Source organism: Sorex araneus, chromosome 3 (assembly GCF_027595985.1).
Source record: "Sorex araneus isolate mSorAra2 chromosome 3, mSorAra2.pri, whole genome shotgun sequence".
NCBI classification, from domain to species: Eukaryota; Metazoa; Chordata; class Mammalia; order Eulipotyphla; family Soricidae; genus Sorex; species Sorex araneus.
In genome coordinates, this window is record NC_073304.1 from 74,898,174 (window position 1) to 74,925,878 (window position 27,705).

A 27,705-nucleotide genomic window follows, 5' to 3' on the forward strand; every position below is an offset into this window, starting at 1 on the left:
CAAAAAAGAAAAGACAGTCCCACTGTCAAGGAAGCATTTGATGGCTCTCCATTGCTGAGAATGTAGCGATATTAAGTCCCGCTGTTTGTTACATAACTTTTCTATTTTTCCCTCCCTCGTCCCGAGCCACCGAGATCACGCCTGTTTAGTAATCACCACACTGCCTGACAAAGGGAAAACAAACCAAAAAAGATGGTTATTTCCCGTCATCAGCCTGCGTGGGGCTCTGGCTTAGTTGATAGTCTGGTAGAATGTCTGCAAGCAGTTTCTGGAACCAAAGGTAATATGCTGGTATCGGCCCCGGCTCGAGATTCCACCAGCGTCCCGCTGTTCCAAGTACATAATAATTTATTCCCTTGTATCCCATTCCCACGCCACCAGGTCCGTGTCAGCTTAATGGACATCATACTATGGTTAACGCCACGCCGCGTTTCTTCCCGAGAAAGAAGGATATTTCTTCTCAGCCGGCTTGGGGATATGGCTTAGTTCAGTCTATAGAGATGGCTACCACTTTGGTAGCCTTCAATATTTCAGCAAAAGACTTACTATTCTTGTTAGGATTTCCCACCAAAGTCCGACCCATTAAGAAGGAACCATTTCATATTGGTGATGATTAAATGACAATAGGTTGTGCGGCCATGGCAGCGGCCTCGCGGCTTTGAATTTCTGTATAAAGTCCAGGGAAAGTACAACCAGAAATTACACGTCGCTACAAACTTTAACCCTATTATGGTCCCCCCAAAGTCCAACCCATTACAAAGGAGCCATTTCATATTGCTGATGATTAGATGACATTAGGCTGCCGAGGCCGCGCAGTTTTGTGTTTCTATATAAAGTCCAGGGAAAAATCTGCCTAAAATTCTATCGTTACAATCTTTTACCCTTCAACAAAAAACTCAGTACTATTGTTTGGAGTTTCCCCCCACGGTAAGCCCTGCTAAAAAGGAACATTTACACGTTGCTGACAATCAAACAATCAAAAGATATTAGCTTGCGCGGCTGCGATAGCTATATGGATTTCTATATGAAGTTCAGGGAAAATTCTTTTGGTAATTGCATCACTCGCTGGCAGCGCCTGGGCCAGAAGCTCTGAGCACACAGTTTGGAGGCATTTTGGGGGCGCCGCTCGTGTCCAAAGTGGTTCAGTTGCCTCCGGGGTCGATCTTGCGCAGGGCCGGAAAAGTTTAGGATGATTTTATTCCCACAAGAGCATCTTTACACTTTCTCTGGTATTTTCTGCTCTTAGTGAACAGGATTTACCAATCTAAAGGTTTGTTCAGTGGATGTATATTCATAGAAACATATTTCATAATTTTATTTTGTTCAGAAATTATTGGCAAAGAAATTCTCTTTTATTAGCTATTTTGGGTGAGGCAGAAATTCAAGATGAATGTTTATGGCTCTTTGTTTCATCTTTGAATGGAATTTCTCCCCAAAGATGTTGAATGATGACTGAACACAATATTCTGCTGCCTACAAGAAACACATCTGAACAGTCAGAACAAACACAGACTTGCAGGATTGTTTCCCATCAAAGGGCGGAAAACAATCCTGCAAGCAAATAACTCCCTCAAAAAAGCTGGGGTGGGGGCTGGAGCAATAGCACAGTGGGTAGGGCATTTTCTTTGCATGTGGCCGACCCGGGTTCAATTCCCAGCATCCCATATGGTCTCCTGAGCACTGCCAGGGGTAACTCCTGAGTGCAGAGCCAGGAGTAACCCCTGTGCATCGCTGGGTGTGACCCAAAAAACAACAAAAAAAAGCTGGGGTGACTTTGCTAGTATTGGACAACATAGATTTCAGGTTGAAAAGGATTAGAAGGGACAGTGAAGGCCATTTTTTTATTAATCAAAGGGTATGTACAGCAGGAAGAAATCACACTCCTAAACGTGTACTCACCCAATGAGGGATCAGCTAAATACCTACAACAAGTGTTAACAGACCTTAAGAAGGACATTGCGAGCAACACAAAAGTAGTTGGAGACTTCAGGACTGCCCTATCACCTCTGGATAGATCAAGAAGATTAAAACTCACCAAGGAAATACTGGCTTTGAAGGAAGAAATAGAAGAGAGAGGGACAATAAATCTATACAGGACTTTATATCCTCCCCCCAAAAGAAAAAGAATACGCATTCTTTTCCAGTGCACATGGAATATTTTCCAGAATAGACCATGTGCTGGCCACAAAACATACCTCAACAGAATCAGGAAGATATACATTGTATCCATTATCTTTTCAGACCATGATGCACTGAAGATAGAAATTAATCATGTACAGATGCAGAAAACCAAATCAAACACCTGGAAATTAAACAACTCAATGATGAATAATGAGTGGGTCAGGAAGGAAATAAGGAAGAAATCAAAAGGTACCTGAAAACAAATGATAACAAAGACATGAGCTACCAGAACCTGTGAGATGCAGCTAAAGCAGTGTTAAGGGGAAAATTTATAGCTCTGCAAACATTACTCAGGAAAGAAGAAAGTGCCCACATAAATAACTTCACTTCACAGCTCAATATTTTAGAAAAGGAAAAATGAAAGGAGCCCAAATCAGGCAGAGGAAAGAAATAATAAAACTTAGAGCAGAAATCAACGACAAAAGACTGGAAACCCGAAAGACAATCTGAAAAATCAATGAAGTCAAGAGCTGGTTCTTCAAGAAAATAAACAAATTGATAAACCACTAGCGAGACTCACAAAGAAAGAGAGAGAGAGAATCATAATAAACCGAATCAGAAATGAAAAGGGGGATATCACAATAGAAGCCAAATAAACTCAAAAGATCATCAGAGAGTTCTTTGAAAGTCTGTATGCCATGAAACAAGAGAACCTAGAATAAATGGATAAGTTCCCGGATTTCTATAATCTCCCAAGGCTGAATCAAGAAGACCTGGAATACCTGAATAGTCCTGTTAATATCAAGGAAATTGAAACTGTAATCAAAAGTCTTCCCCAAAACAAAAGCCCAGGTCCAGATGGATTCACTAGTGAATTCTTCCAAAATTTAAAGAGGACCTATTGCCAGTTCTTCTCAAGCTTTTCCAGGAAATTGAAGAAACAGAAACTCTCCCAAACAGTTTATATGAAGCTCATATCTCCCTAATACCAAAAGCAAACAAAGACACCACAAAAAAGGAAAACTACAGGCCAATATCCCTGATGAACATAGATGCGAAGATTCTCAATAAAATATTAGCAAAAAGAATTCAACAACTCATCAAAAAGGCAATACACCATGGCCAAGTGGGATTCATCCTGGGAATGCAAGGATGCTTTAACATTCGGAAATCAATCAACATCATCCATCATATTAACAAAACTAAAGATAAAAACCATATGATCATTTTAATAGATGAAGAGAAAACATTTGACAAGAACCAACAACCATCTATGATGAAAACTCTCACCAAAATGGGTTTAGAAGAAACTTTCCTCAAGATAGTCAAAACCATCTACCACAAACCCACGGCAAGCATTCTCCATTTTCTCAATGGAGAAAAACTAAGGGCCTTCCCTCTAAGATCAGGGACAAGATAAAGATGCCCACTCTCACCACTTCTGTTCAACATAGTACTGGAAGTACTTGCAATAGCAATTAGGCAAGAAAATTGGCATTATGGCATCCAGATAGGAAAGGAAGAAATCCAGCTCTCACTATTCGCAGATGACATGATTCTATATCTAGAGAATCCTAAAACCTCTACTAAGAAATTCTTAGAAACAATATACTTGTATAGTAAAGTCACAGGCTATAAAATCAATACCCCCAAATCCATGGCCTTCCTATATGCAAATAGCGAGACAGAGGAAGGTGACATAAAAAAACCAATCCCCTTCACAATTGTGCCCCAGAAAATCAAGTACCTCAGAATCAGCCTAACCAAGGAGGTAAAGGATTTCTACAAAGAAAATTACAAAACGCTATTCCACGAAATAAAAGAGGACACAAGGAAATGGAAACATATTCCCTGCTCATGGATAGGAAGAATTAACATTGTCAAAATGGCAATACTCCCCAAAGCACTGTACAGATTCAATGCAATCCCTATAAGGATACCCATGAAATTCTTCAAAGAAATGGATCAAACACTCCTGAAATTCATATGGAACAATAAACTCCGACGAATAGCTAAAGCAATTCTTGGGAAAAAGACGATGGAAGGCATCACCCTCCCCAAACTCAAACTCTACTACAAAGTGGCAATAATTAAAACAGCATGGTACTGGAACAAAGGCAGAGCAACAGACCAATGGAACAGGGTGGAATATCCCTACACACAACCCCAAATGTATGATCATCTAATCTTTGATAAGGGAACAAGAGATGTGAAGTGGAGCAAGGAAAGGCTCTTTAACAAATGATGCTGGCAAAACTGGACAACTATAGGCAAAAGAAAGTGCTTAGACCTCGACATAACACCATGCACAAAAGTGAGATCAAAATGCATTAAAGACCTCAACATCAGACCAGAATCCGTAAGGTACATTGAAGACAAGGTTGGCAAAACCCTCCACAATGTTGAAGCTAACAGTATCTTCAAAGATGACATGTCACAGGTCAAGCAAGTGAAAACAGAGATAAACAAATGGGACTATCTTAAACTAAGAAGCTTCTGCACCTCAAAAGAAACAGTGACCAGAATAGAAAGACAGTCTACAATATGGGAAAGGATATTCATCCAATACCCATCTGATAAGGGGTTGGTATCAAGAATATACAAGGCACTGGTTAAACTCGACAAGAAGAAAACATCCAACCCCATCAGAAAATGGGGGGGGAGGTGTAAATGAACAGAAATTTCATGAAGAAGTCTGAATGGCTAAAAGACACATGAGAAAATGTTATACATCACTAATCATCAGGGAGATGCAGATTAAAACAGCAATGAGATATCATTTCACACCACAGAGACTGGCCCACATCCAAAAGAACAAAACCAACTGGTGTTGGAGTGGATGTGGGGAGAAAGGGACTCTCATTTACTGCTGGTGGGAATTCATACTGATTCAGCCCTTTTGGAAAATAATATGGATGATTCTCAAAAAATTAGAAATTGAGCTCTCATTTAAAAAAATTTATTGAATCGCTGTGAGATAGTTACAAGCTTTTATGTTTGGGTTACAATCTCAAAATGATCAAACACCCATTCCTCTACCAGTGCACATTCTCCACTACCGATATCCTGGGTATACTCCTCCTTTCCCACCCTCCCCCTGCCTCCATGGCAGACAATATTCCCCATACTCTCTCTCTCTCCTTTTGGGCATTATGGCTTGCAACACAGACACTGAGAGGTTATCATGTTTGTTCCATTATCTACTTTAGGCACGCATCTCCCATCCCAACTGGTTCCTCCAGACATCATTTTCTTAGTGATCCCTTCTCTGTTCCATATGCCTTCTCCCCTCTGCTCATGAAGCAGGCTTCCAGCTATGGGGCAACCCTCCTGGCCCTTGTATCTACTGTTCTTGGGTGTCAGCCTACTGTGATATTATTCTATACTCCACAAATGAGTGCAGTCCTTCTATGTCTGTCCCTCTCTTTCTGACTCATTTCACTTAGCATGATGCTCTCCATGTCTATCCATTTATAAGCAAATTTCATGACTTTATCTCTCCTAACAGCTGCATAATATTCCATTGTGTAAGTGTACCAAAGTTTCTTTAACCAGTCATCTGTTTTAGGGCACTCGGGTTGTTTCCATGAGCTCCCATTTGACCCAGCAATATCACTCCTGGGAATATATCCCGAAGAGGCAAAAAGGTATAGTAGAAATGACATCTGTATTTGTATGTTCATTACAGCACTGTTTACTATAGCCAAAATTTGGAAAAAACCCGAGTGTCCAAAAATAGATGACTGGTTAAAGAAACTTTGGTACATCTACAAAATGGAATACTATGCAGCTGTTAGAAAAGATGAAGTCATTTAATTTGCATATAAGTGGATCAACATGGAAAGTATCATGTTAAGTGAAATGAGACAGAAAGAGAGAGACAGACATAGAAAGATCATACTAATCTGTGGAATATAAAGTAACAGAGTGGGGGACTAACACCCAAGAATAGTAGAGATAAGGACTAAGAGGTCTACTCCACAGCTTGGAAACTGGTCTCACATGCTGGGGGGGAAAGGCAGCTGAGATAGAGAAGGGAACATCAAATAGAGGATGTTGGGAGGACCCATTTGGGTTGAAAGATGAGTGCCAAAAGTAGACTATAGACCGAACATGATGGCCTCTCAATACCTCTGTTGCAAATTACAACACCCAAAAGGAGAGAGAAAAAAAGGAATTCCCTGCCTCAGAGGCAGGGTGGGGTGGTGGGGGCTGGGGTGTGGGTGGTGGGTGGGATACTGGGAACATTGGTGGAGGTGAATGGGCACTGCTGGAGGGATGGGTAAATGATCACTGTATGACTGAAATGCAAACACAAAAGTTTTTGCATTTTTGTAACTGTACCTCATGTTGATTCACTAATAAAAAATGTAAAAAAAAATATGTTGAATTCAACTCCTAATCACTGTGAATGTCATCTTATTTGGAAATAGGATTCTTTGCCCATGCAATGAAATTAAGATGAGGCCATTCTAGAGTTAGGAAATTGTGGGGAGGATTCCACAAAAAGAGAGGTATTTGGATTATACAGGGAAAAGGCTCTGTGATGGTAGAGTAGGGACCAGAGAGGTACAACTAGAAGTCAGCTGCACTCAGAATTGCCAGGAGCTTCTTGAAGATGGAAGAGATGAGGCAGATTCCTTCCCCCAATCCTTCAGAGTAAACATGACTTGACTAAAAGTTGACTTCTAGCCTCCAAAAATCTGAAAGAATAATTTCTACAGTGGTTTCAAACCACCAAGTTCACAGCTGTTTATTACAGTAGCCCCAGGAAGTGAATATATTTATTAGATGCCACTCCCGCCACACAGCAGAGCCTGGCAAGCTACCTGTGGAGTACTCGATAGGCCAAAAACAGTAACAACGATGGTCCTCATTCCCCTGACCCTTAAAGAGGCCCCGATAAACCACTGGGCTACACGGGCACATGACAGGGACAAATGGAAACGTTACTGGTGCCCACTCGAGCAAATCGATGAACAATGGGATGACAGTGATACAGATGCCACTTAATTCCTAATTGTTAAAACAACAACCTACAAAGCAATCTGATGCTTATTTTATATATCACAAAACTGAGGTCCAAAAAAGTGGCATGGGTTTCCCATGGCAACAGGGTTTGTGGGATAGAGTCAAGGTTCAATTCAAGTGTCAATCAGAGAGACTAGTTCCAGGGTCATTTCACACTCTTCTATTCGTCTGTTTTAACTTTTCTGACCCTAACCCTTGAATTTTCAGATAAAGCCTTGCTGTTTCTCTTCATCCCTGGTGTATGTTGTGTTCAATTTTTTTCTTTTGGTTTTAAATTTGCAAAGCTTTTAATAGCAGTTTCAGGCACTCCATGTTCCAACTCCAAATCCACCACCAAGGTCAGCCTTCCTCTGCCCATGGACAGCTCTCATTTTTTTTTTTGCTTTTTGGGTCACACCTGGCATTGTACAGGGGTTACTCCTGGCTCTGCACTCAGGAATAACTCCTGGCGGTGCTCAGGGGACCATATGGGATGCTGGGATTTGAACCCGGGTCGGTCGCGTGCAAGGCAAACGCCCTACCCGCTGTGCTATCACTCCAGCCCCAGCTCTCATTTTTTAAAATGAAATTTGTCATTAATCTTTTACTTAAAATGCTTTTAGACAATAAGCAATTAAAAAAATTATACACTAGGTTTATGTGTATAAATATATTATGGGGTTATTTTTCCTGCCTTTACACGAGAAATTCTGTTCTTATCCTGTTTCAGAAGGAGGGGCCAGAATTTGGGTGGAGGAGGAATATTGTGCTGGAAGGAAAACTTGGGGCTTGAGTTATTGGCTGATTATATTAGTTGCTTTAATAGTCACTGCTAGTTTGCTGCAGGAACTCCCGGTGGGTATGACATATGGTACCATTTTTTCCTCAATGTGATAAGACTCCACAGGCGAGAAGGCGAGAGACTGAGTTTTTCTAATTGAATTATATATGAAGGGAGGAGAGACACAATGACTGCCTTTTCTATAAGTAAAATGATGCCACCTTGACTCTAGCATTACGTTTCTAAGGACATAACGAGTTAGACTGTGTCAGTACTGTCTAGAGGAGAGAGCTATCTAAGCTGTGGATGAATGCAAAATTAAGTTGCTAGAGAACTGTTTGTGTTGGGAGCTGGGTATTTTGCACGGATAGGTAGAGCTTAGGGAAGCGCCACCAGTCATTTACTGCTCTCTAGAGTCATTTACTGTGCCATGCTCTAGGCAAGTTCATGATCAATAATCTAGCTTCCAGAATATAACAATCAAGGAAAGAAGTGTCTTTGGCAGGGACTAAAAAGGCAAATAATGGCCTTAAGTTAGAATCTTGTTCTAATTTAGAAAGTTCAACTTTTCACTGATGGACTGATGAGAACATTTACTTTCTTCATCGTACAGACTCAACTATGAGGGTGTTGTGTCACCAGTCACTATCAGCATCCCAAAGTCATTTGGGAAAACAAATGCTCTTTTATTTTTTATTTTTATTTTTTGCTTTTTGGGTCATAACCCGGAGATGCTCGGGGGTTACTCCTGGCTTTGCACTCAGGAATTACTCCTGGCGGTGCTCAGGCACCCATATGGGATGCTGGGAATCAAACACCCTACCCTCTGTGCTATCACTCTAGCCCCACAAACGATTTTTTAAATTTTATTTTATGTTAACTCTTTTTAGTGCGAGAAAAGATGGAGTAGAATTATTGCTTAATCTTAGTAAATATACCAAACAAAGCCAACAGGGATAATAAAAGGATCTGGGTTCTATCTTGCAGGCCGTAATTTTTTTTAATTTTTAATTTTTATTTTATTTTTTTTTGCTTTTTGGACCGTACCTAGTGATGCTCTGAAGTTACTTCTGACTCTGTACTCAGTAATTATTGGCAGTGTTCAGGGGACCATATAGGATGGCAGGGATCGAACCTGGGTTGGCTGCATGCAAGGGAAATGCCTATCCTCTATACTATTGCTCTGCACCCCTCCCCCCACACCTGCACCCCCTGTATTGTAGGCTTTTAAAAGGAGAGGTATCTTGCAGGCCTTGAAAATAAGGGGGGGGGAAGTACAGAACACCAACATTGCAAGAATATTATCTCAACTCAACTCGTTAGTAACTGTCTAACTCCATTCATTAGCCCATCATCCTTTAGTGGACTATAAAAAGTTATAGAAAGAAGATACTAATGAACAGTTGACATCAGAGAATCAGATATAGAGAACATTGGGCAACAGAGCTTTGTATGAGCAAACACACTGACACATATGTGTATTGCTATGTGAAAATATGCAAAATAGCATTGTGGTTAAAATTAGTTCCTAGATGGCTAGTTGAGTTCCAATTCTGACTGTAAATTTATGGGCCCAGGGAATGTGGGGCAGTTTACCTAATCCCTTTGAGGCATGGTTTCATTATAAAATGAGGGTAATGAAATTAACTTCATAGTGCTAAGTTTAAATGCAAGGTATGTGTAAGCATATAAAGTGCTTAGGAAAGTGTCTGCCATATAATCAGTCTCTAATAAAGGTGGATTTTGTAATTTGCCTGTGTATATGAATGCAAATGTACAGGATTAGAGAGTTTGAAAATGTAAAACCTGTAAAGTTTAATTATTCAGGTGCCTGAATGAATTATTATAAAAATTAAAACATTGCAATTAAAACTAAAATTCTCTTTTCAGTCTTACCCTTCCTCTTGTATAATTCTAACTCCTCAAAGCATTTTCAGTTTTTTAATTGTTAATACTCAGGGTCTATATTATTTCAGAACTTTAACATAAATGGCATCATAATTTCTATATTGTTCAGAAATTTATTTTTATTTTGTATTGTTTTACTTTATAGGTTTTTTAAAAAAATTTTCATTGAATCACCATGAGATAGTCACAAGCTTTTATGTTTGGGTTACAATCTCACAATGATCAAACACCCATCCTTCCACCAGTGCACATTCCCCACCACCAATATCCCGGGTATACCCCCCCTTTCCCACCCTCCCCCTGCCTCCATGGCAGACAATATTCCCCATACTCTCTCTCTCTACTTCTGGGCATTATGGCTTGCAACACAGACACTGGGAGATCATCATGTTTGTTCCATTATCTACTTTCGGCACACATCTTCCATAACAACTGATTCCTCCAGCCATCATTTTCTTAGTGATCCCTTCTCTATTCCATCTGCCTTTACTTTATTGTTTTAACTGAGGAATATCGCTGAGCATACCTATGATGCCAATCCTTGCTACATGACTATTGTTTACAGTTTGATGTAACTAAAAATCATTGCACTCAGCTCCTTGCACATACTTTATTTTCCAACAAGACTGACACAAAGACTGGGGTCCTCTATTTATCAGGTCAAAGGGTGTGTTGTTTTCAATGTTAATATTTCGAATATATGTTTTTGCTGTGGTAGGAAAATTACCTCAGCCTCTCATACATTCCTCATTACTAAGAGAATATATTACAATTAATTCTATTATAGATTGTACTCAAAATAGCTAATTTTGTTATTTACTTTTAACACATTTACTATTTTAAATTTTAAATTTTTCATCCTAAAATCAGAATATACTGATTAAGTTGAGAAATTTTAAATTACTGAAGTCGATGGAAAAGAGGCAATCATCTCACTTCTTCACACTGAGCTATATAAGATACTTTGCTAGAGAATTGAAAAGTTATAATTTTATAAAAAATGACCATTAAGACAAGGTTACATTATGCTGTATTAAAATTGACAATAGGTTGTGATTTAAAAACATTAGAATTTGGATTATTTAAATTTATGGTAGAAAAACTTAGCAAATAGCTGATGAATTTTATTAGTTCCAAAGATAGTGTTCTATTCTTTATTACAGTTTTGTATTTCTTTTGAACAGTATTCTTTTTAGAAACCTCTTTTTTAAGATAATGACAAAACTATCACTATTTTAAAGGAAATTATAGGGAAATCTGTAAGGAAATAATAATAGTGACATGTATTATTTAAAAGTTAGTTGTTATTTATATTTATAATAGAATTAATATTGAGTTTTTATGGATATTCATGTTTTTATGAGAATTAAAATGTATTTAATTGCTAAAACAGGTAATTGGAAAGCATAATTACATAAAATTGAAGTGGTGTGATATAAAAAGTAATAACTCATAGATTATGAGCAAAATCTATAATGTTGTATTCTCCCAAGCTCAAGTTAAGATTTATATAATTTCAGCTGGTGAACTAAAAGTATTGTAAATTGCTTTAACTTCTAACACATGGTGGTATTATTTTAGCTTGCAAAGGAAGTAACCTGACATTCTTTGTATATAGGTCTATACATTTTTTTAATGAGAATATGGTAAAAGGTGTTAATTATTTGTATGATATCTTTATGAGTTAAAATCTTCAAGTTTTAAAAACCCTGGCATTTATTAAGATTTGATACCAAAATTCATGCTAAAAAAAGTATGCTCAAATGTGTAACATTTAAATTGATGTTTGGTCTAATTCAGGGTCATAAAGAGAGCAAAATGACTGCCTTGATAGGTTTTATCATTAAAGAAGAGCAAATACTAGATGTTATACTTAATAGAAAAAAAATAAAGAGCAACATTATGAGAGGAATATGCTATAAAGTTGTAGCTATATGAGTTCCCCCATTTTTCCTGTGGGAAAATCAATCTTGTGTTATGCAAGGTTGGAAGCAATATATATTTCTTATATTTTGCAACTGATTCATGTTGGAGCTTATCTTCATGATGAAATCTGATAGCAAATACTGCCATAAACCCCAGTATCTTTCTCTGTCCTTTTAATAACATTAGTATTAAGTGAAGGTCAAATAATGTCATACAATTTGAAATAGAAATTTTCCCAAAATAGGAGACTATTTTGGGAAAAATAGAATGATTGTTTTAGATGCTTTAAATCAATGCACTATCAGTACTCTATTCACCACTCACATGGTTATTCTGTATAGAGTTCATCTTTTGTATAAATCATTTAGCCACATTTGATTAGAAAGAGATATAACAGCAATTATGTAGTAGAAAATGCTTTATTAAAATTGAGAAACATTTGTTTTAATAATGTAGTGTTGCTGCATTGTGAATTGATTAGCCTATCAAGTGAATTAATTAACAATTCAATATAAATATATTTTTGAACAAAGAAAAACAATGATGAAAATTATTCAGAAACTCAGAAGAATAAAATTGATAAAGCCCTGATTCATGCACATACACATATATAGTCATCTATTTGCTTCAAGATTGATGATTTAGTTTCAGCAAAATAACATTTATTATATTAAATTAAAAGCATTAGAATTTTATTGGTTTTGAAATTTTGTGCATGTTTAACTTGTGTTTTTCTGATGTTGGTATAAGAGCAACAAACAGAGTTGAAATGCCATTTTATGCGTCTACGTGTTTAAATGCTGTTTTGCTAAAAGTAATGTAGTTAACTCTGGAGTCTGCAAAAATTATTTGTCCTTGAAAGGAGATATGTCTGACTGAAGCTGTGAGTCACTGCTCTGGTTCCTGGCAATTATGAGTTTCCTTTTCGGCTGATTTTCCTCGGTAATCTCTGTCTCTTTTACTGTGGTCAGCATAGCCAAGCCGGGTACATATGAAGGTCATTTATGGCATAGAATTTAAGGGCAGGAGAAATGTGCTCATTAGAACATACTATTGTGCCAAGGTGGGAGTTTGGCACTGTGAACTGGATACTTAGAACGTGTAAGAGGAAGTAAGCTCCTTTGCTTACCTGCCTTATGATTCTGACACTCCTTCGTCTTTTTTCCTTCATTCCCCAAATGAAGGCAAGTACTGTCTGTAAAAACAATTCAGAATAAAGTTCTCTACATATTTGGATAGTCTTGGAACTATCATTCTCCTTTAGGTGCTCACATTGACTTGGAAGACAGAATCAGAATAGGAAACAGGAAATGAGTCTTTTATTCATTAAACTCTATAGTATTTCTTTTGGTTTCACCATCTCCAAAATGTCTCCTGGTAAACCCAGAGTGATGTTCTCATCTTTGAGAGGCACATTGCCTATTCCAGGAATCTCCCAAATCACAGATCTGGTGGCCAAAAGATCAGCAGGGAGTCCCCAGAAAGTTCTTGATTTTTTTTTTCTCACTATATTCTTATCTAAGATCTTCTGGGATCTTAGATAAGGAAAGAATATTAGGAGTGCCGTATTGTGCTTGCCAACTAGGCTAAGCAGACATTTGTTTCTTAGACTCCATTTCCACATGCAATCCTGTATTAAAATTTGTTCAAAAGATAAAATTGCATGATCTTTAGAAGACATGTGAAAACACTTATCAATTCTTCTTAGAATATCACTGTGATCAGAATTAGTGACAGAGTGCTCGTACCTATTGGTCTCACATTAACCTTGCTTTCCTCAGGTCTGTGCCAATTAATCTTTCTGATTCTTGACCCTATTGACTCACAGTGATGCCAGGCCCATCACCAGATGCTGGGTTGTGGGTATGTAGAAGTGATGTTCCTCATTCTCCTCTTCACGAACTCTGTAATTGGTTGCTGAAAAGTGCTTTGTTTCATGGATTGTTCTTAAAGTCTTACCCTATCCCTTTGCATTACTGCTTAATGTAAAGATGTAAAATATTGGCATAACCTTATTAAATAGTCTTTTGGATTCTCTATATCATTAAATTGAATGGGTTTAGCTGTATGATAAAATGGAAATGACACATCTAGGATTGAGCCCAGCTTAGACCAGAGTTCACAAGTAAATTGCATGTGTTGGTTACCTAAAACTTCTAGAGAACATACTGCAACTGCACCAGTGCCCCTTCCATACCTCTCATTTATGCTTATATTGGGCAGGGCATATGGATACCTAAAGTAGGGAGAAAAAGTATGAGCTTGATTTATAGACAGATTTGCTCTATATGTGCATTTAAGCCAAAAGCTATATAATAATTATATTACAGTAATATTCAGTAATAACTTTGAAAGACAGTAATAAGTTAGGGTCTGGAAGGGGAAAAGTTGGAGGATTGTAGTCAAGGATATTTGGAGTACAAGCATGTGGATGGGCATATGGCAGTGGATAGGGAGTGTCAAATTTTTCCTATCACATCTTAATGCCTACCAGAAAGCACTCATATGGTAAGAGGCAGGAATAAGTAAGGAAAAAAATAACCCCAGCACTGAATAACCAAGTAGACAAAATAACTAATAATTGATGCTAGATGGCTTCCATCCTCAGCTCACTGTAACTAGCTTGATGAACTTATAAAATGTGTCTATACAGGAATGGCTGTGGAGGACATGCAAGGCCAAATAAGATGGATTTTCACTTCATAATTCATTAAAAAAAAACCACTTCTTTCTATGAATTGCCATCTTACCAGCAACTGATATCAAAGCTGAATTCTGATTTGACACTATTTTTTTTTTTTGGGTCACACCCGGCATTGCACAGGAGTTACTCCTGGTTCATGGACTCAGGAATTACCCCTGGCAGTGCTCGGGGGACCATATGAGATGCTGGGAATCGAAACTGGGTTGACTGAGTGCAAGGCAAATGCCCCACCCGCTGTGCTATTGATCCAGCCCCATTGGCACTATTTCTTAAATTTGTCACCAACCTCATTTAGGCAATTGACTGTATAAGACTTCTTCCATTCTGGAAAAGCCAGTGATTTATTATTTCAAGAGAAGAACAACACCAGGCATGGGTTTGCTTTTACTGCCTTTAGAGCTTCAGAATGCATTACTATCTATGGCCTTAGGAAATCCTCGTCTAGAAACATCCAACATAAGACTGTATACAACCCTAGGATTCACTTGGTAGCAAAGAAGGTGCAGGAGTTGACCTATGATCATGGTTGAATAAAATACCACACTTTCTGGAAACAGTCAAGTTCACAGAGCACTGAAATGGTCTTCTAGAGCTGAAATTCCAAGAGGCAATGCCTTACAAGAATGGGGTGCTATCTTTATAAGATGAAATTCAAGGCAAAATATACACATAGAGACCTCTATGGCTCTGTACTCTCAACAGTAAGAATATGTAGGTTGTGGGGGTCAAGAGATGAAGTTACTTTACCTATTATTACTCTGTGTGGCCAATGAAGAATTTGTGCTTATTGTTCCCACAACTTTGGACTCTGCAGGGTTGTTAATTCTTATACCGGAGACAGCTGTTTCCTTAATAGGAGTCAAAGAAAATTTTCTACAAAACTTATCAAGCTACCCAAAACTTAAGTGTTTCCAAATGACCTGTTATTCTTAAGAGAGGCTCAGCTGGCTCTTGCTCAAGTGGTTCTTGATGTCTTATATTATAGTCAGATATTACAGGACCAAAATAATCTATTTATTTGGGGGGGCATATCCAGGAATTCTTGGGGGATACTCATGCCTCAGTGCTCTTAGGATCATTCTCAGTGTTGTTCAAGGGATCATGAAGTGCCAGGGATTGGCCCTGAGGTACCTAAAGGTAAAACATATGCCTTAGCTCATTGTTCTATATTCCAGACCTGTATCACTGTATCACTGTCGTCCTGTTGCTCATCGATTTGCTCGAGCGGGCATCTGTAACGTCTTCATTTGTTCCTGTCATGTTCAGGGGAATGAGGCCCATTATTGTTACTGTTTTTGGCATATCAAATATGCCACGGGTAGCTTGCCAGGCTCTGCTGTGTGAGATTCTATATTGCTCTCTTCCAGGAGCTTTGTTTATAGTCTCTGGATCTTGGCTGTTGATGAGATGACATGGCAGTTTGTGGGTGTGACTACCAAGCTACTGAAAAGCTGGGGATCTGGGTGGAAGAGACCCAGACCCGATCTAAGTAGGCTTGGAGATGTCAGTCATGGGTCCCATATACCTGGATTCCTCTGTTGGTTCCTACATGCGTGAGGCTCGTCCGAGCATATGAAGAGTGGCCTTGAGCATGGCTGTGGCTGGGTTCTGGAGGTTTTAAACTGCTTTGGGGCGGGGAGGGAAACTCAACTCGCCCCCCTCTGAGGGAGCCTCAGTGAAGACAGCCTGTCACGGGGGCAGGAGATTCTGCCATCCCAGATTTAGGACTAAATAATCTTAAGATCAGTTGGGGTTGCCATCTTCATGACTTCTCTATTCACATAGAGTTTGGCATAGAGTCTGGATCAATTGAGAGCTGACCTAACATCTCTCTGTCTTCACCGTGGACTCAGAAAAGTAGAAGAGCCTACGTGGCTGCTTCCTTCCCCTAGAGTGACCAAGAGAGAAACCATGAAGTTGCTCCTGATAAAGTTTCAGAAATCACCTAATATCACTCTATTGCATCCCATTAGGTGCAATGGAGTTACAGGGCTAGTCAAGAGCCAAAGGGAGGGGTTCATGTATCAGTCTAAATATAACTCATAGAAGGATCCTCTTTGCAAACTAGTGGTCACAGTTACCTTGGAAACTTTTCTTTCTTTCTTTCTTTCTTTCTTTCTTTCTTTCTTTCTTTCTTTCTTTCTTTCTTTCTTTCTTTCTTTCTTTCTTTCTTTCTTTCTTTCTTTCTTTCTTTCTTTCTTTCTTTCTTTCTTTCTTTCTTTCTTTCTTTCTCTCTTTCTCTCCTTCCTTCCTTCCTTCCTTCCTTCCTTCCTTCCTTCCTTCCTTCCTTCCTTCCTTCCTTCCTTCCTTCCTTCCTTCCTTCCTTCCTTCCTTCCTTCCTTCCTTCCTTCCTTCCTTCCTTCCTTCCTTTCTTTCTTTCTTTCTTTCTTTCTTTCTTTCTTTCTTTCTTTCTTTCTTTCTTTCTTTTCTTTCTTTCCTCCCTTTTTTATTCCTTCCTTCCTTCCTTCCTTCCTTCCTTCCTTCCTTCCTTCCTTCCTTCCTTCCTTCCTTCCTTCCTTCCTTCCTTCCTTCCTTCCTTCCTTCCTTCCTTCCTTCCTTCTCGGGTGGGGGCACACCCAATGATGCCCAGGCGTTACTCCTGGCTGTGCACACAAGAATTACTCCTGGAGTTACTTGGGGGACCATATGGGATGCTGGAGATCAAAACCAGGTCGTCCATATGCAAGGCAAATGCCATATCCACTGTAATATTTCTCAACCCCTGAAAACCTTCTAAATAGAGAGGGCTTTTTTTTTAGATTCATAAAAATTTACTTTACAATAAATACTTATGGAGAATATGCAGAACCTTCATGAAGGTTGTAGAAACAGACAAGACTTTGTCCCTATCTCAAACTTTGTACATTTAGCAGTGAATTTTCATGTTAACACTGAAACTAAGATTAGGCTGGGAAATCTCAGGAGTAAGAATTAATGTACTAGTAGTGATGGACAATGTGTATATTATAGCTCTTTGAGGTGAAATAGATTGCTAATAGGTTTTTGTACATAGTTGTTTCAACAATAAAATGATGGAATACTTTCCTGGCTCAAAAGTTCATAATCTAGTGATCCTTAATTTGGTAATCAACTCATTCTTCATAAGACCTTCTTACTCAAATAATATTTATGAGGAAATATTGAAACATCAGAAAGGACATTGTAGGCCATAAACAGTGATAGAAATATGAGATGACTTTTAACTTTTTAAAAAGAACTCACCATAGATATGATATAAATATTTGTTGAACAAATGAATGAAAAGATACAGCACAATCTGGAGACAAATTTAATATATGGTTAACTGGAGTATTACTTTTATAAATTATAGTATTATTGCATACTCAACCTAATTATACTTGACAATTCTTTGGGTTTTATGCTGCAACCTTTTTTTTTTGGTCTCAGATTTATAACTTGAAATAAAATAGGTGAAATAGGTGAAGAGAAAATGAAAGTCAGAAAGACAGTAGCATGTCTGGGTGATAAATAACATCATTTATTTATTTATACATGCATCAGATATTTATTTCATTTGTTGAATAATTCAGACAAAGTCCTGGGCTTCTTGATGCTTTTACACTTGTGGGTAACAGACAAAAAATACACCAATGAATAAACAACATAATACCTTCTAATGATCATTGCCATGAAAAAATATGACTCAGGAACCCAATCATAAATAGCTTTGTAAGAGTTAAGAGTCTATGTCACAGTGATTCAATAAAGAATTTTTTAAAATATGATGCAGGATAGGGGAAAGAAGGATAAGTTGTCTGATGCTGTCTTAAGTAGGACTGAAGAAAAAAATTCTGATGAGGTAGATTTTGTGCTCAGTATTCTAATATTTTACCTATATCATGTGATGGATGGAGCCATCTGGAGCAAGAATATTCAAATACAAAGACTCCTACTTGTGTGTATTCAAGCAACAACTAAATTATTTTTGGACCTTGCCAGTAAATATGAGCATCTTCTATTTGTCATGTTCTGTGTAACACTGGTAGTTCAAGATAAATGGTACATAGACCTTGCCCTCAGTAGAGTATCCCAGAGAAAACAGACATCATACAATAAAGAGATAACTTCTGTTCTGGAAATGTACACATAGTTCAAAAGTAGCCAGAGGAGAGGTGTAGGATAACAGGTAGTTTAGGTTTATTGGGTTGTTCCCATCACAGTGCTCCCATTCCTCTCTGTTTATTTGTAACCTCTTTCTTTGTGCTCTGTTGACTAGTAAATATTGTTTTTCTCTTCTCCTTGAGTCCTTTGCATAGTTTAGTCAGAGCCATGTCCTTTAGTATGGGCATAGGAAGATAGTAGTAAATGCTATGTTTTTGTAACCTGGGAGTCATTTGACTCTACATGATACTGTCCTCCTGGGCATCTGTTCTTTAGACCTAAGCCTCAGCTGCCCTTACTTCCTAGCACCCCCAATGTCAGGGTCCCGGTGAGGGATGGGATGGACCCAAGGCAAGCTGTGAGTTATGTGCTACCCTGGCATCGAGATGGGCCTGGCCAAAGTGCCTAATGCTTAACTACAAGTTAAGAGTTTGGTCATAGACAAATGCTGTCACGATCCAAAAAGCAATAATTAGATTAGGACCCTGCTGAGGTTAGGAATGATTAATCTGGCCTGAGGGCTGTACTCTGAGTCTGTGGCAAGATGTTCCCAGGAGAGCTGCCCTACAAGCCTCAATGTATCTCTTACTGTGCCCATACAAAAATAACTAATATTGAGATGTTAATTAAGATGCTAGGAGGAGGGGAATGCCTCTAGGTGGTGTTTCCTTTGAACCTGGTGGGCCTGTGGGAAGGGCTTTCTTATGTTGATTTTACTGGGTATAGCTTGGGCCCAGAGAGATAGGAAAAAGGAGAGAGACTAGTGAAGAGGCAGAATCCTGAGAGCTGGGATGGAGGAATCAGGAACTAGAGTGTATGAGATGAGAGAGACGAAAGATTGAATAAATTGTAACTAATCAGCAACCAGCTTGGTCCTCGTCCTTCCTTCGCCTGTCTTTGGCCAACAGCCACCTTGATCCAGTCCACACACAGCGGCTCCAGAGCACCGAACTCGGGTGGTGAGGAGAATCCAGAGAGCTGAGATTGAGGAATGAGGAGCTAGAGAAGAAGAGTGCTGGGGGAGAGAGAGGAGAAAGGAGAAATGGAGTGCTCAGAGAGACTGGAACAAGTGCGTGGAGAGAATGGAATAAATGGCATCTGATCAATCAACCAGCTTGGTCCTTGTTTCCTCTTCCGTGTGCATCACGGCCTGGGCTGCTCCGGCTGAGTGAGTGGCCCGGGACCAACCCCCCCAGAACCCGGGCAGCCAATGGGGAGAGCCATCGGCCACCCCCTGCCAGATGTTTTTTACAGAGAGGTACTCTAAATTTTCTCAGACAGACCAGAAAGGGTTGGGAGCCCATGTTATGGGACCACTGTGGAGCAGAGGATGGCCATGAGGTTGGAAACTCCAAACAAAGCGGGGGATACAGGGAAGGATAAACTGACTGTGAGATCCATGTGATTTGCCAAGTTCAATTTGTTATTTCTAGAAGGTCAATGTTGATAAGAGATGTACCAGAGATGCGGTTGAATAGGTAGCTAAAAGTTTATCATATGTGAACTTGTGCGATGCTAAATCTGAAGAATTTTTTTTGTTTGTTTGTTTTTTAATAAATTTTGTTGAATCACCATGTGGAGGGTTACATAGTTTTCTCAGGATTATGTCAGTTATACAATACTCAAACACCCTTCCCTTCACCAGTGCCCATATTCCATCACCAACCACCCCATTATACCTCCCGCCCTCTCCCGCCTCCCCAGTCCCCGCCCTTGAAAGTGATAAATTTCACTTCGTTTACGCTTTATCTTGGTTACATTCCATGTTTCAACACATAACTCACTATTGTTGCTAGGGTTTCCCCCCCAAAAAGAAAAGACAGTCCTACTGTCAAGGAAGCATTTGATAGCTCTCCATTGCTGAGAATGTAGAGATATTAAGTCCCGCTGTTTGTTACATAACTTTTCTATTTCCCTCCCCCCCTCGTCCCGCACCACCGAGTTCATGCCTGTTTAGTAATCACCACGCTGCCTGACAAAGGGAAAAAAAACCGAAAAAGATGGTTATTTCCCGTCATCAGCTGGCGTGGGGCTCTGGCTTAGTTGATAGTCTGGTACAATGTCTTCCAGCAGTTTCTGGAACCAAAAGTAATACGCTGGTATCGGCCCCAGTTCGAGGTTCCACCAGCGTCCCGCTGTTCCAAGTACATAATAATTTATTTCCTTGTATCCCATTCCCACGCCACCAGGTCCGTGTCAGCTTAATGGACATCATACTATGGTTAACGCCACGCCGCGTTTCTTCCCGAGAAAGAAGGATATTTCTTCTCAGCCGGCTTGGGGATATGGCTTAGTTCAGTCTATAGAGATGGCTACCACTTTGGTTGCCTTCAATATTTCAGCAAAAGACTTACTATTCTTGTTAGGATTTCCCACCAAAGTCCGACCAGTTAAAAAGGAACCATTTCATATTGGTTATGATTAAATGACATTAGGTCGCGCGGCCATGGCAGCGGCCTCGCAGCTTTGAATTTCTGTATAAAGTCCAGGGAAAGTACAACCAGAAATTACACGTCACTACAAACTTTAACCCTATTATGGTCCCCCAAAAGTCCAACCCGTTACAAAGGAACCATTTCATATTGCTGATGATTAGATGACATTAGGCTGCCGCGGCCACACGGTTTTGGGTTTCTATATAAAGTCCAGGGAAAATTCTGCCTAAAATTCTATCGTTACAATCTTTTACCCTTCAACAAAAAACTCAGTACTATTGTTTGGAGTTTACCCCCACAGTAAGCCCTGCCAAAAAGGAACATTTACACGTTGCTGACAATCAAGAGATATTAGGTCGCTATACTAGCTGCTATCGCAGCCGTGCGGTTTTGGATTTCTATATGAAGTTCAGGGAAAATTGTTTTGGTAATTGCATCACTCGCTGGCGGCGACTGGGCCAGTAGCTCCGAGCACACAGTTTGGAGTCATTTTGGGGTCACCGCTCATATCCAAAGTGGTTCAGTTGCCTCCGGGGTCGATCTCGCATGGCGGCAACTAAATTTGAAGAATTTTGAGAAGGAAAACAAAGACAAAATTTTCCTTCCATATAACCACCAGGCAAGGTAGTGACATTAAGGTAAGAAATGCAGATAGAAGAGATTGAAGTTGGGGGGTGGGGGTAAAGAGAAAATAGGTTTAGATTGTTCAAGGTTATCTGACAAAAAGAGAGTAGGATGTACACATAGTTTGGAGCAAAATCAAGGTTAGAGGCATAGTCATTAGCATATAGCTGTTAGTTGTGATTATGTGAGGTGGAGAAATAGACTAAATTTGAAGCTAAAGAATGGCTACGTTTAAAGCAGGAAGGGGAGTGGAGTGACTCTCTAGGAATCACCATAGTATCATTGACCATTCTGTGTTCTAGTGTTTTATTTATGAGCTTAACTTCCAATGTAGACTGAGCTTCTTGATGGAAATAATTGTAGTTATTTTTTTGGTGCTTCTATTCCTAGTAACTGTCCTAGTGCCTTGTACATGGGGTACTCAATCTATGTATATTTAAATGAGTGAATGAATAATTAATTAATGAAAGAACTCTATGGCTTGACATTTCTGCCTGGTGCTTCCATCAGCTGTGTGACATTTCACAGCAGTAGTTCTTTGTGTCTTAATTTTTATTGCTTTCTTTTTATTATGTAAGAAACACATTTATTGAAGAAAAATGAGAAAAAGAGGGAAGCTAAAAAAAATCACACTTAATCTCACTCTTAGGAATAAGTGCTGCTAACATTTTTATGTCTACCATTTTGGACGACTACTATCTATACAGCAACCACACACAGAATTTTAAACATTTTAGTGCTAGATTTAACAATTGTATAAAGAAATGAACAAAATGAATCCTAATATTTTATTGAACAAAATAAGCACAAAATACCATCAACATGTAGTTAAAATAAAAATATCAATGAGACTGCAGATGCTCTTTATTCAGATGAAGTCTTTGAAAGTCTTTGTTTTATATTTTACATAGAGCATAGACCAGTTTGGATTAGTTCAACAGCCGTGTGTAGACTGGCGTGTAGATGATAACACAATACTTTGGGGAGTATGAAAAAATGACAGTGCTCACTCTCTAAAAATCAGGTCATATTAAAACCATAGTTGCATAACTTCTAAAAATATATGTTTGTTTTAGAATAGTTTGGAATTTATAGGAAAGTACTGAAGATAGCACACGTACTTTTCAAACACCTTATGCTCATTTCTCTCTTTATTAATAATTTACTGTGATACCCCCAAAACTAATAGACTAGTAATAATAAATTTTAGTCACTGTCACTGTCACTGTCATCCTGTTGCTCATCGATTTGTTCAAGAGGGCACCAGTAATGTCTCTCATTGTGAGACTTATTGTTACTGTTTTTGGCATATTCAATACACCCGGGCCCGGGTAGCTTGCCAGGCTCTCCGAGAGGGGTGGAGGAATCTAACACGGGTCGCCCACGTGAAAGGCAAACGCCCTAAATATTCTAATATTTATATTAATAAGTCTAAATTTTATCATATTTATTTTGATTTTTATGTTGTATTATTTTTCTATTGCAGAATACTTCCTGGAGTATTAATTTACATTTAGTTATGAAGTCTCCTTAGATTTCTCTTGGCTGTGACAATTTTCAGGTTTTTCTTATTTTTGATCATCATGGCCATTTTGAGGAGCATTGGTTAGAGTTTTTAGCATGCCCTCATTTGGAATTTATCTGGTGATTTCTCACAATTAGACTGGGGTTAGGGGTTTGGGGGAAGGAAGGCTAGAGACGTATTGCCATTTCTCACCATATCATAGCAAGAGGACTTGCTGAGAAGGTGTTTGTCAGATTTTCTGCTGTAAAGTCACCTTTCTCCCCACACCCACTCTCTGCATATCATCCTTTTTGGAAGAAAGTCACTATGTACTCTGTGTGTGTGTGTGTGTGTGTGTGTGTGTGTGTGTGTGTGTGTTTATGTGTTTATGGCTGTGGTTTGGGCCACACCCTGACATGCTCAGGGCTTATTCCTGACTCTGCTCAGAAGTAACTCTTGGGGGTATTTGAAAAACCATATGTAGCATATGTAGTGCCAGGGATCGCAGCCAAGGCTTGGCAGCATGCAAGTAAGTGTCTTAACCCCAATTCTATCTCTTAGGCTCCATATAACTTCAAGTGTAAGGAATGGAGAATTACACTTTACTTCCTTGAGTGCAAAATGCTTCCATAAATTATTCAAAATCCTTTAGCACAGGGGATTTGTCTTTCCTTTCCTGTTTATTTATCAAATTATTTATTTATATCAGTACCAACTCATGGATATTTATTTCACATTTGGGTTATCACTTAATGCTACTTAATTCTATTGCTTATTTGTTTCATCTTCTATCATGGAGTACTTTTTTAGCTACCTCCCATGACTCTTTCATATACCTCCTACATTATTTTTGAGCATTATAAAGTGCTCCAGGATTATTTTGCGTCATCCTTGCCCCAGTTCTAGAAGCAGCCACTTCTCAAAGGAGCTTTGGGGGTCTTTGTAATTGGGAGATGTACTGGCACCAAGATAATGGATCTAGGCATGCTCTTTGCACTGAGGTATTCTCAGACACATCAAAGGAGAGAGGTAAGATAGGCTTTTTGAAAGATTGTGAGTTTTAAAAAATAGAAAAGAAGATGAAACATTTTTGGGAAAAGCAAATTTCAGGAGCAGAATTTTGAAGATGGAAAAACCAAAGTCTCATAGGTTATCTGGAAGTTGTGGGCAGGCAAGATTCTTTGTAAGGACAACTTTTCCTTGAGGGAAAGTAATCTGACAGGATCAGGCCAGTACCTGATCAGGGAGAGTCTAAAAGAGAAGAGAACAGTAACTCATCCAGTGTGGTAATGCAGGTGTATTGGTTCAGTTTTGTCTCTCCTCAGTACCATACAGGTGACGTGGGAGCAATGACTTAAATAACCTATTTAATCAGAATAGCTTAAGAAGTTGTATCCTTTCTCATTGGCAACAAATCAGTAGAGTGGTTTTTTTTTAAGGTCTTAAAGTATTTTATTTGATTAGTTCATTTTTTGGTCGACTGGCATGCTGTAACGATCTGCACGCTGACAAACACCCACCTGCTTGCATCACTGGGCAGCACCTGTTGGTTCACTCTTCACCAGTTGGCACCGTTGCCACCCCCTGCCACGATGAAGTTGTGAACCAACTCACCAAGGGGTGAGGCAGTGAACCATCGAGGAGTGTCACATTTCACTCAAGTGAGAGAAGGAATCCAGAGTTCTGACCTCTGTTGACGTGTGCCAAGGCGTTGGAAATCAGATGGGCCGGACACATAATGCGATTTGGAGATGACCGCTGGACTAGAGCTGTTACAGACTGGATTTCACAGGACGTCAAAAGAATGCCTGGCCTACGAGATGGTCAGACTTCTTCATCAAGACCCTGAATGAATGGTTTGATGTTCTTCGTGTTCCTGGAGCGAGCAGACGCCATTGGGCCACACTAGCACGTGACAGGGACAAATGAAGACATTACTGGCACCAGCTAGAGAAAATTGATGAGCAACGGGATGACAAATGATACAAGTGAAGTTCATTTTACCCTATATTATCTCTCTTTTGTTTACAAAGGATGGAAACCCCAACACAAATTTTTTTTCTTTTTTTTTCTTTTTGGGTCATACCCGGCAATGCACAGGGTTATTCCTGGCTCATGCACTCAGGAATTACTCCTGGCGGTGCTCGGGGGACCATATGGGATGCTGGGAATTGAACCCGGGTTGCCTGCGTGCAAGGCAAACGTCCTCCCTGCTGTGCTATTGCTCCAGCCTGCCCAACACAAAATATTTTATGTTGGCTAATTGGAGTCCCACTTAGCCCCCTGTGTTTGTGACTGCGCACAGCCCACTTCCTGGGACAGTACGGAGTCTGTTGTCCCAGGCTTCATTTTTCCTTTCTGAACAGCCTGCTGGGAATGAACAGTCTCATATCCCTGGGAACTGTCCTCCGCCAATGACCAGCAGGGTTTGGGATATCAATGTCCTAGTTCTTTTGACCTATAGATGAGGTAGGCACACAGAGGGAAGCATTTTTCTTTGGTTCCCGGGAAGTTCCTGGCAGGATGCCACTTTAGGAGCCCAGAAAGGCAACAGGCTAGATGAAATGCCCACTCCTGTCCTATCTATCACTCTCCCCCCGGGCTCACTACATTTTACTGGGTCCATCATCTAATTAAGCCACTTGCTCTTGAATTCTTGCCTGCTTCTGGAGGATCCCACACTAAGGCTTCTGGTATTATAATTGAAATTCTGGGTAGAACTCCTCTAATCACAACAGGGTATAGGGGCTCAAGTCATGTTAAGGAAATTATTGACCCTTGTTAAATCTTGTCAAGAAGTTCTAGTTAAGAGACAGGAACTGGGGAGAATACGTGTGTGTGTGTGTGTGTGTGTGTGTGTGTGTGTGTGTGAGAGAGAGAGAGAGAGAGAGAGAGAGAGAGAGAGAGAGAGTCAAGAGATTAAAAATTTATGTGGGGAATCAGAACCGCAGTTTGGGGAAGTAAGACTTTTGGGCTGTGATCATTGCACACTGAGGAGGCAAAGGAGGGGGTTACCAAGGTCTCTGTGCCTCTATTTTTCATCAGTGCATTTATCACTGTCACTGTCATCCCATTGATTTACTCAAGCGGGCACCAGTAATGTCTCCATCATGAGACTTGTTACTGTTTTTGGCATATTGAATATGCCACGGGTAGCTTGCCAGGCTCTGCCGTGCGGGTGAGATACTCTCGGTAGCCAGGCTCTCCAAGAGGGGCAGAGGAATTGAACCTGAGTCAGCTACGTGCAAGGCAAACACCCTACTGCTGTGCTATCACTCCAGCCCCAAGTGCATTTATGATAAAATGATAATCAAATGGTTATTAGATGATAATTGACCAGATTTCAATCCAAGGTAACTTTTGACTTCAGTGGGTGGCTTCTGCTTTGCTGCTGACACATCTAGTTCTCATTAAATATTTCTGGTGCCTCTGAACATGCCTGGGACCCAAACTATGACAGTCTTTTAGCTCAGTGGTTTTCTTTTTTTTTTTAATCCAGATTCAGGATTGTTCCTTCACCCTCATTTTCAGAATTGCGCTCTTTCTTTGCAGGAATGGAAGAAGTCTCCTGCAGTTTTAGGCTTGCATCCTATTCTCTCACAGTTCCCAGGGCATCCCCAGTGGTTTCACATCAAGAATTGGGATCCCATCCTTCCGCTTATTGTGGTGAGAGAGATGAACTATGTTAATTGACCAGTGTTCAAAACCAGCCTGGATAAGGGATGGTGTGATGATATCAGAAAACTGAGGTATTATCGCTACTAAAGGGAGATCACTGTTGGGGCTACAGGAATGACAGATGCCAACCTCCACCAGTTATGTTATAGTTATTCTCAAGTAGCAGATTAAAAGATGAAATGCTCTTAAGCTTGGGCACTTGTAGCCATGACTTAAAAAAAATACCCGGTGTGGCAAGGTTGTTCCTAGAGCCTTCATTCTCCTCTAAACCCACCAGTGCTTTTCATGCTGCCTAGCATCTACCCTCTTCCTGTCCTGCGGGTTCTCTCCTAAGCTCCAGGTGGCTTGTCTCAGGCTGAGCCCGGGTGGTTTTTGTAAGGCTCTGCTGTCCCTGCTCTCACCGTGCATCACTAGCCGCACAAAAGTAAACGGCAGAGTCACTAGGTGTCAAGTCTGAGATGGTGAGCCGTAGGGACTGTTTTTCTTTTTGAAATGTTACTGTATATCTATTCTTCTTCTCCATTTTTCTTTCAGAATACATATTAATCACGTGAATCATCTCACCACTGGAAGGCCGACGACGATACCAGTACAAGAAATAGCTCGTGTAACTGACTGAGATAGAGCAATCCATGAATCCAAAGTCCCCCTCTCGTTTAAACATTGCGTGCGTAGATTGAGTGATGCTGTTACTGTTGCAGGAATCTGCAGGAAAGAAAAACAAAAATCAAAGTCTTATTTGCTGACGTTGTTTTCAAGAAAGTTATCACCAAGAGCCAAATTTTGACCCAGGAAGAAGGGAAAAGCAAACTCCAGTTTATCTCTAACTTCTTTCCCAAATCTCCTCCCTCAGGTCCTGGCTGCAGGAATGCTGGGATCCCTACCAAGGCAG

General features: G+C 39.8%; 1 protein-coding gene across 1 annotated transcript in view; it reads right to left on the reverse strand.

The window, feature by feature from the left end:
- Nucleotides 1-27,705, reverse strand: part of LOC101539425 (T cell receptor alpha chain MC.7.G5-like) — a 499,205-nt gene that overhangs the window by 194,050 nt on the left and 277,450 nt on the right. Inside the window, exon 3 of the mRNA XM_055132607.1 lies at nucleotides 2,408-2,426. Within this exon, the coding sequence (XP_054988582.1) occupies nucleotides 2,408-2,426 (19 nt within the window). The remainder of the gene's footprint in view (nucleotides 1-2,407; nucleotides 2,427-27,705) is intronic.